The following is a 17452-nucleotide window of genomic DNA, read 5'->3' as shown; positions in this document are numbered from 1 at the left end:
CACACGTCCCTATCTTCTGAACTTTTTTGAGCTCAACTGTCGGATACAGCTTTGGTCTGTTCATATCTAACAGTTCCGTTTGGTGGCCGGGAGGTCCAGCTCTCACCATGGTGTTCTGGTTCACTTTCACGGAACTCATGTTGCCTGAGCATGTTGGACAATGCTCAGTCAATTTGTTTCCGTTTCTAGAGAGACCAGAACTGTGTCCATTGCTAACTTGATCCAGCATCTGATCATTCAGCAGTTTAACCTGTTCGTCGTAAGCAGGAGGTTCCATATTCCTCATACGTGTGCGATCATTTTCTACAATGGAGTCTTCGTAACAGGATCCTTTCCAATCCGGTGACGTTTTCCGGAAGTGAGTTGCTACAGGTCCTTTGTAATATCCGGTGTAACTCATAAACGTTCTTTGATTATAGAGCGACTTTTTCCAAATACAACAACAAATCGTTTCTTTGAAAGCCTGTCTGTAACGTTTAGACATCACATTGTACAGAATAGGATTAACAGTGGATCCCACGAAATACAGAATACCTGAAATGGATTTCAAAGGTAAAGAAATTAATAAAGATATACCAATTTACTATGACATCAACTCATCACTATACATTTATATGAATCTTAGATGTAGGCATTTCAGTAGGATTACGCTAGTCCTGGAAAGAAACGGTAATTCAAATTGCACAATTGATTGACACATTTTGTATTCTTATTATTATCAACTATTAGATTCAAAAGCATTTTTATCAAACGCATGCCGGTATGTACACCAATAGGTCTTACAGGGGTGGTATGCATTTCAGACATCCTTCAACATAAACATGTGAATATTAAAAATAATCAGAATCAACTATGTGTATGAGCTGTTTACCTGATATAAAGAAAAGATGACTCTGTACTTCGAGTAGGAGTTGTGTCCAGTTGGTGTTGTACAGTGTCATGAGTCGCTGGGCGTGATAGGGCGCCCAACATGCAAAGAAGGCCACAACAACGGCAACTGCAAACGTATAAATGATTCATCGTCAATTATTTTATTCAACTGCCAATGTAAAAAAAAAAATCTCGTCATTTAAAATAATCAACTGTCAATGTATCAATAATATCTCGTCAATTATAATTGTTAACTGTCTATATATGAAGATATCCCGTCAGTTACAATAGTCATCTGTCAAGTTATCAGTGATATATCTAGATTATAATTGTTAACTGTCTATATATGAAGATATCCCGTCAGTTACAATAGTCATCTGTCAAGTTATCAGTGATATATCTAGATTATAATTGTTAACTGTCTATATATGAAGATATCCCGTCAGTTACAATAGTCATCTGTCAAGTTATCAGTGATGTCACAGTTGCCAATGTGTGTGTGATATACATTGTATCGACAATTATCATAGTCAACTTCTAATTTGTAAATAGTGTATACTTAATTATTACAATCAACGATCAACGTATGAAGAGCATCTTGTCAATAATAATGGTCATCTTTATTGTAGAAGGAATATCTCGTCAATAGTTATAGTCAGCTGTCAAAGTAGAAGGAAAATCTCGTCAATAGTTATAGTCAGCTGTCAAAGTAGAAGGAATATCTCGTCAATAGTTATAGTCAGCTGTCAAAGTAGAAGGAATATCTCGTCAATAGTTATAGTCAGCTGTCAAAGTAGAAGGAATATCTCGTCAATAGTTATAGTCAGCTGTCAATGTAGAAGGAAAATCTCGTCAATAGTTATAGTCAGCTGTCAAAGTAGAAGGACTATCTCGTCAATAGTTATAGTCAGCTGTCAAAGTAGAAGGAATATCTCGTCAATAGTTATAGTCAGCTGTCAATGTAGAAGGACTGTCTCGTCAGTTATTATAGTCAACTGTCAATGTAGAAGGAATGTCTTGTCAGTTATTATAGTCAGCTGTCAATGTAGAAGGAATGTCTCGTCAGTTATTATAGTCAGCTGTCAAAGTAGAAGGAATATCTCGTCAGTTATTATAGTCAGCTGTCAATGTAGAAGGAATATCTCGTCAGTTATTATAGTCAGCTGTCAAAGTAGAAGGAATATCTCGTCAGTTATTATAGTCAGCTGTCAAAGTAGAAGGAATATCTCGCCAATAATGAAAAGTCAATGGAAAAGAAATATATCATAAGTCAGCTGTCGGGGTATATTATAATGATAGTCCACTGTCAATGTACGGTATATAAGGACATCAATTATAAAAGTCAGCTGTTGGGGTATATTATAATGAGAGCCCACTGTTAATGTACGGTATATAAAGACATCAATTTTAGTCAGCTGTCGGGGTATATTATAATGATTTCCCACTGTTAATGTAGGATGCATAAAGACTTCAATTAAGAGAGTGACACTAGAAAATGTAATAATTAGGATTAACTTAAAACAATGGTGATTAATAGGGATATCGGTGATAAACTTATAACATCACAATGAACCAAGAACATTTAAAACAAATTTTGAATCATGGCAGTAAAATGTAACACATACAGGATATAAAATAAGTTTTTATTTAACACGAAATTTTATGAACCAGTCGAAGAAGTGATTATTTTTTCGAGCCTTGGCGAGTCTCATAGGGAATGATAAGATGCTTTTTATCTCATGCCTCCAAAAATGTTACATTTTGACAGGTTTTAATGTCAAAATGTGGAAGACAAAATCAAAGGAAGACAGGCATTTCATTGTGTCATTTTCAATTTATGATGTAAGGTAATTTTCCATATTATGACACCACAATCAATTTGTGACTGGTGCAGTCAGAGAAAAACGCCTCACGGTATGTTACACTAATAAATACACAAAGCAGGACAGTTTGAATGTTATATTGAATGTTAAAAACAAATACCTGTGCTGTCCTTACGGCTAATTGATTAGGAAATGTGGAAACACGGAAAATATTTCTCATTAATTCTAGGTTCCAACTTTGGTGTAGTTTACATAACGATATGAAATTGAGGAAATAATACATAATGTACCTAACAATAATTGTTTTATGGTCGACTTTATTACATGACCTATAGCGGAGTTGTAACTGACTAAAGAGTCTCATTGTTACGCCATAAAATCATGGTGACATATACATTATGACGCAATTAACGAAATAAAAGTCAAAAAGATAGAGAGTGAAAATAACGTCAATTAAAATTTTGTATCAGTGAATTAAATGTCATTTTTAGGATTATTTACAAAATCCTGTGATAAATTGAATTATAACTTCGTTTCCATTTCATGTAGATTTATTAAACAAATATCCGATTTTCTCCTTACCTGAAAAGTTTCATAAATTATACAAATGAAATGGAAATAAATGTGAGATTTTGTATAAAACCAGAATCAGTGATATAGGCTTCTATGCTATGTACGTTATTTGTTATGTGGAAACAGTCATACCTAACATCCTGAGGACTACTTTTATGGAATGTGATGAGGTCCCGTTGCCCCGAGTCGAGTCTTCTGACCCCGCCCGGTTTAGAGTCGTGCGACGGAGGGTGACGGCGATCATGATATAGAGGACGGTGATAAGCGTCATCGGGATGATGAAGAAGAGAAAGGAAGACACTTGAAACATGATCCCCATCCGCGCCTGCCATGGCGGAGGGATATTACACGACAAAGAATCAGGGATCGGTGTGTTGGTCCCAGGATAATTTACATAATAGAATATCCTCGTGTGGATTGGATACGGAATAGCACAGAGTAAAGAAAATATCCAGATGCCGATAATAATCTTGATAGTGAGTCCCAAGTCTGTCATCTTGTGCGATTTCAATGGATGACATATAGCGACGTATCGTTCCACTGTGAAAGCAGTGATGGTTAGAACCGATGCATATGACGTCACTTCCGACAACATCGCCTTGAATATACAAAACTCCTTTCCAAATCTCCATGGATAGGCCTCCCATATTGTATACGCTTCCTGCGGCAATCCTGAAATAGATATTTTCAAAGTTAGATGCAAGGCTACAATAGACTGCTTAACTATTTTATACAACTTCACAATTGACGATATATGACATATTACGTTGCCTGTAGTACACATGTATTAAAAGGGTAATCGGGTGCCTCAATAAGACATTTCCTCCCTCCACAAGTGGTAGCCACCACTCAGTGTATCACACACAGACATAGGTATCATGTGATCTATAACTATTCTGAACCCGTCCAATTTAATAGCAGCGACTAGACAAAGGTGACGTCACGATGGTAAGATCAGTCTACGCTCCATGACGTCACGATGGTAATATCATTCTACTCTCCATCTATATATACTGACCAGAATATTTACGGCATTGTAATCGGAGGTCAGAATGAAAGGTCAACATCTGACATAACATTTGACACGTTCTTTATTTGTTATACACATGTATAGAATTTTGGTCACGACCTGAGGAGAAAAACAACTTCTCTTTAACTGCTTGTTATTATGTTGGCTGAGTACCATTGTGTCCGTGGAATACTTCTTCGAGTTTTTTTTTTGTTTTTGTTTTTTTTTTTTAATTATTAAATATTGAAAAGTGAAAATTTTACTAAATATTGAAGTAAATTAACCTCTTCATCTTCTTTTTTCACATTTAGTTTGACCGATTTAATAATTTCTCAGTCGCCTCTTTGGCCTCATTACAATCTTCAGCAGTTGTATGATGCAGATTAATTAATGACCAGTTCCACAGTATCTTTTCTGTCTTTCGATCTTATTACGAGTATTTGTATTTGAAAGGTTCTGTTCACATGTGTGTCTTCTTTACAATTTCTTTACAAAACAATATCAAGCTGCCGATAGGAAGCAATTTCTGCATCCGAGATAGTGGCGCTGCTCACATTTAAACGACGTATGCTATTGTGATGGTGCTATTTCTATCTCGTGTACAAAATCAGATATGTGATATTAAATACATTAATGAAAGCAGTTCTGAGTGTAAAACGGGACCGTTTGGAATGACACAGTCTTCAAAGGAAGCACTTAGCGTCAACGTATCAAAACGATTAAAAAAGAGAGATTTTATGTGTTTTTAAAAATTCAGTTCGCCTACTTCACGTGACAAAAAACAAGTTTGAATATTCTTTGTGGTGTCACAAATGGACCCTAAAATGAACCTTACCACGTGTGTAAATAGAAACGCCTTTTTTATTTCTTTATTTTCAAAGTAAAATTAACATCATGCTTTTTCACTTTCCAAATGACAAACGGAACTAAAAGCGATAAATGAATGTGAAGTACTCGTTACCCTGAATGTAAGAACATTTAGGAAATAGTTTGGAACGAATTTGAAAGAAATAATTATATAAACAGCTTATATTACAGTGTGATCTACAGGTAATATGGTGCAAATTTATAATAAAATTAATTTGGAAAGGAGTAAAAGGGAATTATGCAAATAAACGATAAAGCAGGGAGAGAGTAAAATGAATTAAAGAAATTTTCAATACACAAAACACCAACATGATAGTGTGCTATAGTGTGTACGTAACGTCAGCACACGTGGTAAAAAATGTTCAACAGCGTCTACACACCAGGCTGAAATTGTACTTGGATGTCAAGATACAGAGAGAAAATTGTTCAACAACGTCAACACACCAGGCTGAAATTGTACTAGGTTGTCAAGATACAGAGGGAAAATTGTTCAACAGCGTCTACACACCAGGCTGAAATTGTACTAGGATGTCAAGATACAGAGAAAAAATTGTTCAACAGCGTCTACACACCAGGCTGAAATTGTACTAGGATGTCAAGATACAGAGAGAAAATTGTTCAACAGCGTCTACACACCAGGCTGAAATTGTACTAGGATGTCAAGATACAGAGAGAAAATTGTACTATACCGTCAACACACAAGAACGAAATTGTACTAGGATGTCAAGATACAGAGAGAAAATTGTTCAACAACGTCTACACACCAGGCTGAAATTGTACTAGGATGTCAAGATACAGAGAAAAAATTGTTCAACAACGTCAACATACCAGGCTGAAATTGTACTAGGATGTCAAGATAAAGAGAGAAAATTGTACTATACCGTCAACACACAAGAACGAAATTGTACTAGGATGTCAAGATACAGAGAAAATTGTTCAACAGCGTCTACATACCAGGCTGAAATTGTACTAGGATGTCAAGATACAGAGAGAAAATTGTACTATACCGTCAACACACAAAAACGAAATTGTACTGGGATGTCAAGATACAGAGAGAAAATTGTTCAACAACGTCAACATACCAGGCTGAAATTGTACTAGGATGTCAAGATAAAGAGAGAAAATTGTACTATACCGTCAACACACAAGAACGAAATTGTACTAAGGTGTCAAGATACAGAGAAAATTGTTCAACAGCGTCTACATACCAGGCTGAAATTGTACTAGGATGTCAAGATACAGAGAGAAAATTGTACTATACCGTCAACACACAAAAACGAAATTGTACTGGGATGTCAAGATACAGAGAGAAAATTGTACAACAGTGTCAACATACCAGGCTGAAATTGTACTAGGATGTCAAGATACAGAGAGAAAATTGTACTGTACCGTCAACACACAAGAACGATATTGTACTAGGATGTCAAGATACAGAGAGAAAATTGTACTGTACCGTCAACACACAAGAACGATATTGTACTAGGATGTCAAGATACAGAGAGAAAATTGTACAACAGTGTCAACATACCAGGCTGAAATTGTACTAGGATGTCAAGATACAGAGAGAAAATTGTACTGTACCGTCAACACACAAGAACGATATTGTACTAGGATGTCAAGATACAGAGAGAAAATTGTTCAACAGCGTCTACACACCAGGCTGAAATTGTAATAGGATGTCAAGATAAAGAGAGAAAATTGTACTATACCGTCAACACACAAGAACGAAATTGCGTTATATTCACATTCATTACGGCTGAAAGCATTGGCGAAAATAGCATTCTTTTTGTGATAACATTAACCTTATCACTAGGTAGTGCTGGACAATAAAGGGAAAAAACTGTCAAATGCTATTGGTTCTCCTGAACTAGTGACGAAGGAAAATGACTATCAAACTGGGGACAAAATTGTAACGACTACCACGACCAAAATGTCACATGGTTTAAAGAAATGGTTATTGCAATGCTCTGTATGACAACGGGAGTTTCTCTGTCATCTGAACCTATCAAAATAACTGACTCTCAGGTGGACAAGATTAATGAATCTTGATGTCCAGAAACACACTATTGTTATAAACTCATGAATGCTAAAAAGATAATCAAACAAATCGTTAATTTTATAGCCTCAACCTAGAGAGTTAAAACAAACATGTATTTTGGCAATGTACTGCTCACAAGTTAAGTTTAAACTGCCAACACACAAAGACAAAACAAATCACTTGTAGCGTCAAAAAACAAGGATTCATAGCACACTGGAGTCAACGTCACGATGGAACTGAAATGTAGCGTGTCAACACAAGGATTCATAGCACTTTAGAGTCATTGTCAAGATTTAAGCCACAGCAACACAGCAAAGTGAGGGCAATGACACTTAACAGGAACCGTAGCAAAATATACATACTGACAAAAAACAAAAACAAAAAACCGAAATACCCCACACATATACCGATGGACGGTCTATGATCTTCAGTGATACAGAACCAATTTTCATCTTTATTGATCATAAAATATAATGAAGGGAGATTATATTTTAGTTCCACGAAATTTTGTTAGATTTCCTTAATTAAGAGTGGGATAGACAAACTGAGTGGTTAAATATGTATATATATAACTCTAACGTCATATCTTACAACCGATCTCAGCGGACGTATAGTACAGGACATGTTTACGGTATGTCGTGCAACGTAAACATTACATGCAGATTTTTACAAGATTGGAACATTTTTAGAGCTTGGTCGGGGTAGATTTAACGTTATCTGATGGCTGACATTACGCAGCATAGTTAATAATGTATGTTATTGTGTAATACCTATCACGGGTGGTAGAAGGGAGGAAAGATAGACGGCAATATAAGAATTAATACTACTGGCATGCTCATGATTTATGATGATTTAAAGTTGTTTTATTTGAAAAGGGTAATTCAACGGAATGACGTGACGTCATCTCGCTGTGTCAGATATTTGATATAGAGTTATCAGAGAGACCTACTGGTTTCGATTGCGGCTTACATTGCAGAATGGTGCATGCAAATGTAGCCTTCCGTTATGAGTTCATTGTAGAGGAAAATTTGAATACATCGGGCGTTATTAACGTTGAACAGCGGACAAGAGATATTTGAGGATTTATCTTTAGAATCTGTGTGGCGTAAAATGAATGTAATGACTCTCCATTTAGATAATGTTGGCCGTCAGATTGCAGTTTTATAGCACAGTTTCAGAACGTCTCTCGGGAACAGCGCCCACTTGAAGCTTCAAACGCTGACCTTCAGATGACCGTTTAGACATTTGAAATAGGCGTTGGTTGTTCAGAACTATTCCCTCATTTGGAAACACACGTCATACAGTCTGACTTCAATCAAATCTTACGAAAAACAAAATGGGTTTCAGAACATCTGGTTTCCTTCAAATAGATTTCTCGTAGTCACTTCAACCTTGATTTTTAACTTTTAATTTTAATTCAGAAGAAATCATCTCAATATTGAAATGAGTGCTAGATTGAAATAGCATGCAAATAAACAAGCAACTGGACAAAGAAATGCTAGGATTTGTTAAAAACAGATTCTGTAGAACTATCACAATGTCACACACCTACAAACTTGCTCGCTAAAAGATTTTATACTATCTATGATTGTTATGATTGCTCTGGATGGTTAGGTGACAGCTCTCCAGGTGGTCAGGCAATGTACCGTGTCGTATCGTATTAATCCTTCTGATATTTCAGACTCTTTAGAATTTGACGGAATTCATTAGTGAGCTGTAAAAGCTATTAACCCGGATCAAATATACATACTTAGTACATAATCAGTGAACTCACTGTTTCGTCGTATTAGTACGGTCCATTTAATGCTAGATGAAATTACTGTAATGCTTTTCCGATAGTTTTTCTTTGTAATAACGACGTTGTCCTTGTATATGAAACATATTTGTTTGTTTGTTTGCTAGTTTTGCGTGAACTATCATGTTCATGTTGAGGCGCCATCTCCTTGTAATGGTTGATAGCTACCTCGTTGAACAACATACGCGAGGACCGTTGCATCCAATCAAGTTCAAGTGGGGAAATAAGTTGTGCCCAAGGATTCAACCACAGTAGCACAGACCTGTCTGTATCTCTTCCTGGCCAACACAAACCGCCACAAAATGTTTTGTAGACCAACTGACGGAGCTGTGGCGGTATATGAAATGGACACAATGTTAAGTTGTCTTTTCTTCGACCTATACGTATTTCAGTTAAAACGTGTGTCTCCCGTTTGATGTTTAGAATCAAAAGATCGACCGTAATATATCCAAAGATCTGACAGACTGAGTGACATGTTGCTGTGTCCAGATTAAGATATTTCAGTGTGATGGCACTTTAAATGACCATCGAATTTCACTTACTAAGGATAACGTCTTTGTTTGGCTTTACTAGCCATAAAACGTCACCAAAACAAATATACAAATGTATGTCTCGTGGCACACTTTGACTGACAAGTGATCACCGCGCACTGACCGATTCAGTTATCGTAAGACGTAGAAAATGTGTCCCGAAAACACAAACAAACCTATCAAGTCACCGAAATATTACATTAGCTAATCCATTAGATTGCTTGATTTAATAAAGAAATGGCTGGACATAAATTAGAATGAGGTATTATGGACAAGGACACGTCAACAAAGCTACATGAACACTTTAATACTACATAGTGATAGACACGCTATAACCAAATCGATTTATACCATCCTTCACTTCTTAATCCATCACATAAAGTGTGTACACAAAACGATTTCCATCTAATCTACTTTACCTCTAATCGTCCTCATATAAAAGATGACGATAATTTATTTTCAGGTCTCCTTATCCTGTAGGCAGATCCAAGCTTCCGCACTCAGTAGCATGGTAAATATTTACATCAAAATCTTTCTTACGTATAAAATATTTTGGTACGCATGAGTGCTAATTTGATTAAGATGTCTCTCACGAGGAAGCGGTGATCAAACTATGTCTATTTATATCGGGATCGTGTGCGGTAAACATGACCGTTAACACAACAACTGTAAATATTGACTTCTTGAGAAGGAACAACAGATCGATTCATAAACACTATGTTATCCAATGAGCAGAACGTGAGCTCGTGCACGATATGATTACGGACTTCAATGCACGTGCATTCAAGTATCCGGAATTCATTGTCGCACGTACATGGAACATGCAGCCTTACACCACCCATCTTATGACAGCTAAGGAAAGAGTGCGGGTTAAGATTGTAATTTTATAAATAATGTGGAATAGCATTGTTTACGCAGGGGACATAACTCTCACTAGACCGCTCATTGCTCAAGTACTGACTACCGCTGGGCTTTACAATAGAAACTATTTAATGGTATCTTTTATTTTCTCTGCGTGCATCGAAATGAATTTACATTGCGGTACATCTGTAGCTACATATTGCTCGCGCATCGTCGTTACTGATGACGTCAGACAATAAAATATTCATTGAGAAAATTATATTTACTATTTACATCATATATGTATAAAGATAACGTAAAGTTACATCTAGATGTCTTACGTTTTCCACACAGTTTAACCACCTTTATATAAAATCTAGGAATTTCAACAATTATCCCGCATTATGCAACCAAAGTTTTAATGTTCAATGTGGTATCCCATAACATATTCTGTACTCAATAGCGAGTTTACAGACTGTACTACAAAGCGATACCTCAATGGGTGCTGTATTTTTGAGAATACTATGTGGCAAGATTTTACCGCTGGTAAACACCAGTCATTTACTGTATTTCAGTACTTATTTATCAAAGCTTTTGAATATTCTTCACAACTCTTCTCGGTCACTGAAAAGTCTTAGCTCGACAAAACAGACATATGATGTTGGACTGTTGCCATGTTATATCTAGTACATTTGATATTAAATTTGTATTAACTATGTAGCTGCTGTGTCACAAACATTAGAACTGTCATTGTTGTATTCCATAGCTTGATGTTACTAGTTTTATACATGTAACCTGTTAACTGAAGATACTATTTCCACAGTATCGGGAATTTCGGAGATGAACTGTCTGCATGAATGTACGAATTAATGGGGCCTGACAATTTCTTGACAGTCCTTCAAACTAATATGACATCTGATTACTGATAACGGTATAATCAGAGAAGGAGGTACCCTTCGGGATAAAGAGTGGAAGAGATTAGATTTTAATTAAATCTAAATAAGCAAGTTAATTCCATTTCCAAGATAGATAAACATTTCAGTAGAATTTCAAGAAATCAAAAAAGCGCGATTTTTATCTGACTTTTGGGAAATCAGTCAAATTGTAACATTAATGAAAGTACCATATGTATAATGGTCTCAGACATTTTCGATTGAGCTGTAGACCTAGCCGTGTATACAATATAAATATGTATATATACTTTACATCAACATTAGTATACATTATTGTTAGAGTGGTCACATGAAAAGCCACTGAGTATAGAAATCAGAGGTGATACGGGAGAACCTGTTACTAACGGCCGACTGATATACCAGATGTTATATGTAGATATACAAAATATTACTCTCTAATGTGCGTACCTGCCTATACTCAACAATGGAATTTATATTCAAAATTTGATCAGTCATCGCCGTTACATGTTCATTAATCTTTTCTTTTTTTTTTATCCAAATCGACGTTTGATCTGGGAAATTAAATAACACGAACATTTTTGTCGTTATGATCAGTGAACCGTCCGTGCCCAAGGCATGAATAATCAAACGATATATAAATGCTCAATGTAACACGTTTTGGAACATGTTCATTGTAGAATATATTAATTTTAAAAACTGCAACGTACATACAATGTGTACGTGTTAAAACCAGGGGTTTTAGCGATATTTTTTTTGTTATTTGATCTGTATTTACAATCAAACGCCATAGAAATGATCAAACGGCGTTTTATGTTCGAATGATTCATATATTTCTGTTTTTTAATTATTCCCGTCAAGAAGTTCAGCACTTCTGGCTAACCTATAGTTTTCCAATACTTATAGCAGTGTTAAATATTGCACTCTCTGTACAGAGGTGTTAACCATGGCACTCTATGTACAGCAGTGTTAATTATGTCACTCTGTGTACAGCAGTGTTAACAATAGCACTCGATGTACAGCAGTGTTAACTATGACACTCTATGTAGAGCAGTGTTAACTATAGCACTCAATGTACAGCAGTGTTAAATACTGCACTCTATGTACAGCAATGTTAACTATGTCACTCTATGTACAGCAGTGTTAACAATAGCACTCTATGTACAGCAGTGTTAATTATGTCACTCTGTGTACAGCAGTGTTAACAATAGCACTCGATGTACAGCAGTGTTAACTATGACACTCAATGTACAGCAGTGTTAACTATGACACTCTATGTACAGCAGTGTTAACTATGTCACTCTATGTACAGCAGTGTTAATTATGTCACTCTGTGTACAGCAGTGTTAAATACTGCACTCTATGTACAGCAATGTTAACTATGTCACTCGATGTACAGCAGTGTTAACTATGACACTCTATGTACAGCAGTGTTAACTATGGCAATCTATGTACAGCAGTGTTAACTATGTCACTCTATGTACAGCAGTGTTAACTATGTCACTCTATGTACAGCAGTGTTAACTATGTCACTCTATGTACAGCAGTGTTAACTATGACACTCAATGTACAGCAGTGTTAACTATGACACTCAATGTACAGCAGTGTTAATTATGGCACTCAATGTACAGCAGTGTTAACTATAGCACTCTATGTACATCAGTGTTAATTATGGCACTCAATGTACAGCAGTGGTAACTATGGCACTCTATGTACAGCAGTGTTATCCATGGCACTCAATGTACATTAGTGTTAACTATGACACTCAATGTACAGCAGTGTTAACTATGTCACTCTATGTACAGCAGTGTTAACTATGTCACTCTATGTACAGCAGTGTTAACTATGTCACTCTATGTACAGCAGTGTTAACTATGTCACTCTATGTACAGCAGTGTTAACAATAGCACTCGATGTACAGCAGTGTTAACTATGTCAATCAATGTACAGCAGTTGTAACTATGGCACTCTATGTACATCAGTGTTAATTATGGCACTCAATGTACAGCAGTGGTAACTATGGCACTCTATGTACAGCAGTGTTATCTATGTCACTCAATTTACAGCAGTGTTAACTATGACACTCAATGTACAGCAGTGTTAATTATGGCACTCAATGTACAGCAGTGTTAACTATAGAACTTTATGTACAGCAGTGTTAACTATAGCACTCTATGTACAGCAGTGTTAACTGTGGCACTGTGAACAGGAATGTTATGTATGGAACTTACAGCAGTGTTAACTGTGAAACTATTTGGACAGGAGTGTTACCCACTGAACACAATTTAACAAACGATAGGTACACTTGTTACAGTTAGGTACCAATTCGGTCATTCTGGTCATTGAATGGCCAGAACAAATATTGACTTATACGTATATATCATATATAAACTTGTTTGAGTATTTCTCTGTTAATATATATACACTCCTTCTGTCCCTCAATATCTTCAGGAGTTTTATCTGATACTGTGAACGTAGCCATTGAAATTCCCTACTGTCTCATATTTTAAAAATATAATTCGAAGTAAACATAATGCTGATATATAAAGTCAAAATGGCTTTGTTTTGTTTAATCACAGATTTCAAAAATGTTTCAGGGTTAAATGGAGGGAAGTCTTCAAGTCCATAAACATCGGTCGCCTCCCGTTGTGACACATACTAATTCTGATTCATTGAATAAATATTGACGATTTTGTAACAACTTCCATCAGCCAGCTATGTATGTAAATGTGTCACTGTACCGACAGATAAACGTCTTCCCAGACCTTTGTTGACGTTGAGGCTTATACCAACATCGAAAAAAAGATCAACCAAAGTTCACAAATATGACACTGGCTTTGAAATATTGACACTGACAAGGAAAGTGTTCAGTAAAACAATTTCCTGACTTTGTCGTAAATCTGATATAAAGAATCTAATCAGTCTATAGTTGCTCAAGTTTTCTTGCTTTTTATAGTCTGGTTTTAATAGAAATAAAACCTGCCACTTTCTCATCAAACAAGAGGTCACATTTCATTGACGAACGTAATTAATTTCCCCCCAAGTCCCATAGATAATGATATGAGCCTTACATAATAGACATTATAGTCTTAACCATGATGATTGAACGGAAATTGTAATAAAAGAAATATTAACTTCCGGTCATTGGAATATTTCGTCACTTTTGTTTACTGGTCATATTCGGGTTCTCTAGTGAAAATAAAAAAAGATAAAAAAAAAAAAAAAATGAATAAAAAAATAAAAAAAAAAACCTTCAGTGATGTTATAAACGTAACGTTCATTTCGCTTTATTAGCAGTTGTTACTTACTGATCGCACTGTCGATCAGATTTGTCAGAAATCGATATAAGGCATTAAAGCCATATCGGCTATCGTTCTACAATACCGATGTCTCACTCGAATACGTTTATCAATCACATTAATTCAGTACCCCGTCATCTAAAATTAATTTCACATTTAACTTCCCCGTTGTGTAATACCTCACATATTCAAATCGTATGGACGTAACTAAGTTATATTGTATGTCCCTTCTTCTGTTCTTTCTAAATCTGTTGATGATGACAACTATTTCTCTGTAGCTCAGAACTGGTCGTCAATATTTCAAAACACAAATAATACTCTAATACAATATAGACGTATTTGTTGTCGAGTTTCGCGCCTTTGCAACAGAGGCTTGAAAATATAGAATACCAGACACCGCCGATAATTTACATTTCAAATTACAGGACTGTCATTACCTTTATTGGGAAATGTATATTAGTTACTTACTGTTTTTAACTTAAAATTGATGCATTTATAAAATTCAAAAGTGTGGCAGGAAATTTCATTCAAGGAGGCTCCATTTTGTGTATTGGATGTATAAAATTATACATATTTTTGTTATTTTTTAATTTAAAATACACAGAATCAACCTCCTATACCAAGGTTTAAAGATAATTATGACAACAAAAGTAAAAAGAGGTAAAATGAATATAAAAATCCTCCTTACCGAATATAAGTATGAGGACATCGGAAACAGCCAAACTGAACAGGAAGTAGTTCGTTGTGGTCTGCATGTAATGGTTTTTAATTATCACAATGCACGTGCAGATATTCCCAAACGTTCCTGACACAAATATCAACAAATAAATGACGAGAAGAAAGATAACAGAAGTCATATCCTTCCGCCGTGGTCCCATACGAGCCAAGAGGAGTTCCTCAGCTGATACAGAACTATTTGTAACATTCCCTAGAGTAGTGTCCAGAATGGTCACCACAGGGTAGGTATCTAATGCCGCCAGTCGTTGTAGGGTGTCATTGTTGTTGGACATGATGGGTATCATATCACACAGTGGGACATCGGTTATCCAAACTTATTTACTGCTATCTCCAATTGCTTGATGCTTTTTATCACCAATCCAAGTAAGATATTTACCAAGGCATCAAAATTGTTTAACACCATTTTGGAATATATTTCATCAGTATTTCATTGAAGAGCCATATTGACAGGACAAGCTGTAGCGCAAGAACACGCATGACTCTTCACCTCACTGTGTCCATCCGCAGAAAGTGACGTGACGTGTGAGTATTCCTCAGAGATGCTTATGGTTTTACTCCATCTAAAGCACACAGGTAGATGTTCTCTATACTTACTGTGTGTTATTAAATTTCCGCTAATTTGCTCTCAGCACTCAGATAGCTAGGTCACCCCATTTAGTTTAACAGACTATAAAATAGCTGTAATATTAGGTATATCCAGGTCGTCACAGGATGGTGGTGTATTTACCTTGCCCAAATCACGACAGCTTGTATCAAGATAAGCACCTGCAATATACAAATGTAAAAGTCCTTCATGCAAAGCTGCCCGATGCCCTAGAAACATACATTAGTCAATATCAAATACATCAATGTTTAATCTTTGACCGAACGCTGATCGTTAAAAGCTTTAAATAAAATTATAGACTGTTTTAGAAGTATTGGCTCCACTTCAATTTTAACCACAATAGTTTTCAAGCAAAAAGGCAATAGTTGTATATTCCATTTACATGAAAAAAATATCAAAAAGGTATTTTATCACTATTTTGTGATTTAAACCAATTAAAACATGACCTTATTGATAACTGAAGGAGTACAAATCACAGTGATTTTAGTGGCAGTGCTTGTCTAAGGAATCAATCTAGACCTCATTAGATTTATAAAGAATCCTGAAGTCTACACTGATACGAGTTTCCTAAGTATTTCCAACCTGAACTAGTGAAGAATTTCAGACCGGACCCCTTTCTGTGATCACACTATGGTGTATCTGTTGACCATTTGACGGCGATAGTAAACAATATTATACAATCAGACATTATTGTCACATTACATAACAACCAAGGCACCTCTAATCAGTGGTCACGTGGTCAGCTGGTCAATGTCTGGACCTCTGTTCCGATCAATACAGTGGCGTATGAAATAGTCGGTGTCCGGAAATAAACACATCGTAATAATAATAAGTAAATCAAACGTTATTTTCAATAGTGCGCCAAGGACACTGACCAAGACTTCGGCACGATACTGACCATTCTCAGCAAACCAATATTTCTCTGTAAATGGTCCTCAGGTTGGACACTGATACTGCATTTCTTTCCAAGATGAGAGAAACTTTTTGATACGTACCAGAATGAGAGCGTTAAATTAGTCAGGTTGCCGTTTGATCAGGTTTGTATAACTAAAGGCCTGCTGACTACCTTAAATGTGCCAAATTTTACAGTGTAACAAGTACAAACTTACCATCAGAACGGAGAAATGACGAAGTAAGCATTTATTGTACCTCCGAATTTGTGAGTCTCGTTTTAGAATGTAAATGAAGTATGTCCGCCGTGGTCTGTGATAATCGTGGGAAAGTTATAGAACACTTACTTTCTGGACTTATATACTGTAGCAACATACATGTATCACGTGTAAGCGTATATTTATAGACGTGTTAAAACACATGACGTAAACACATCATATCTCCCATCTTCACTCACAGCTGACTGTTTACATGGGTCAGTTTTTCCATGCTAACAGATTAGTAAAAACGAGCGAAAATTCTTATTTGAAAATTCTAAACAATAATTTCAATCAACACCTTGAAATGTGATTCCTACAACTGTCACCCATGCGACTCTGATTCAATAATCATCTGTATACATGCACGTGTGTCCACGTGTACCAGATGGGCGTGGTTTGTACAC

General features: G+C 36.0%; 1 protein-coding gene across 1 annotated transcript; it reads right to left on the bottom strand.

The window, feature by feature from the left end:
• Positions 1–245: 245 nt before the first annotated feature.
• Positions 246–15577, bottom strand: LOC132561336 (neuropeptides capa receptor-like). Its single transcript, XM_060226059.1, is given in 5 exon segments — positions 246–385; positions 388–534; positions 872–997; positions 3399–3938; positions 15244–15577. Coding segments are annotated over 5 exon segments (1287 nt in total).
• Positions 15578–17452: the final 1875 nt, after the last annotated feature.

The sequence above is a fragment of the Ylistrum balloti genome, unplaced genomic scaffold (assembly GCF_031769215.1).
Source record: "Ylistrum balloti isolate Yb309-2 unplaced genomic scaffold, AGI_CSIRO_Ybal_v1 Utg371194, whole genome shotgun sequence".
NCBI lineage: Eukaryota > Metazoa > Mollusca > Bivalvia > Pectinida > Pectinidae > Ylistrum > Ylistrum balloti.
This window is presented reverse-complemented; position numbering and strand designations above follow the sequence as displayed.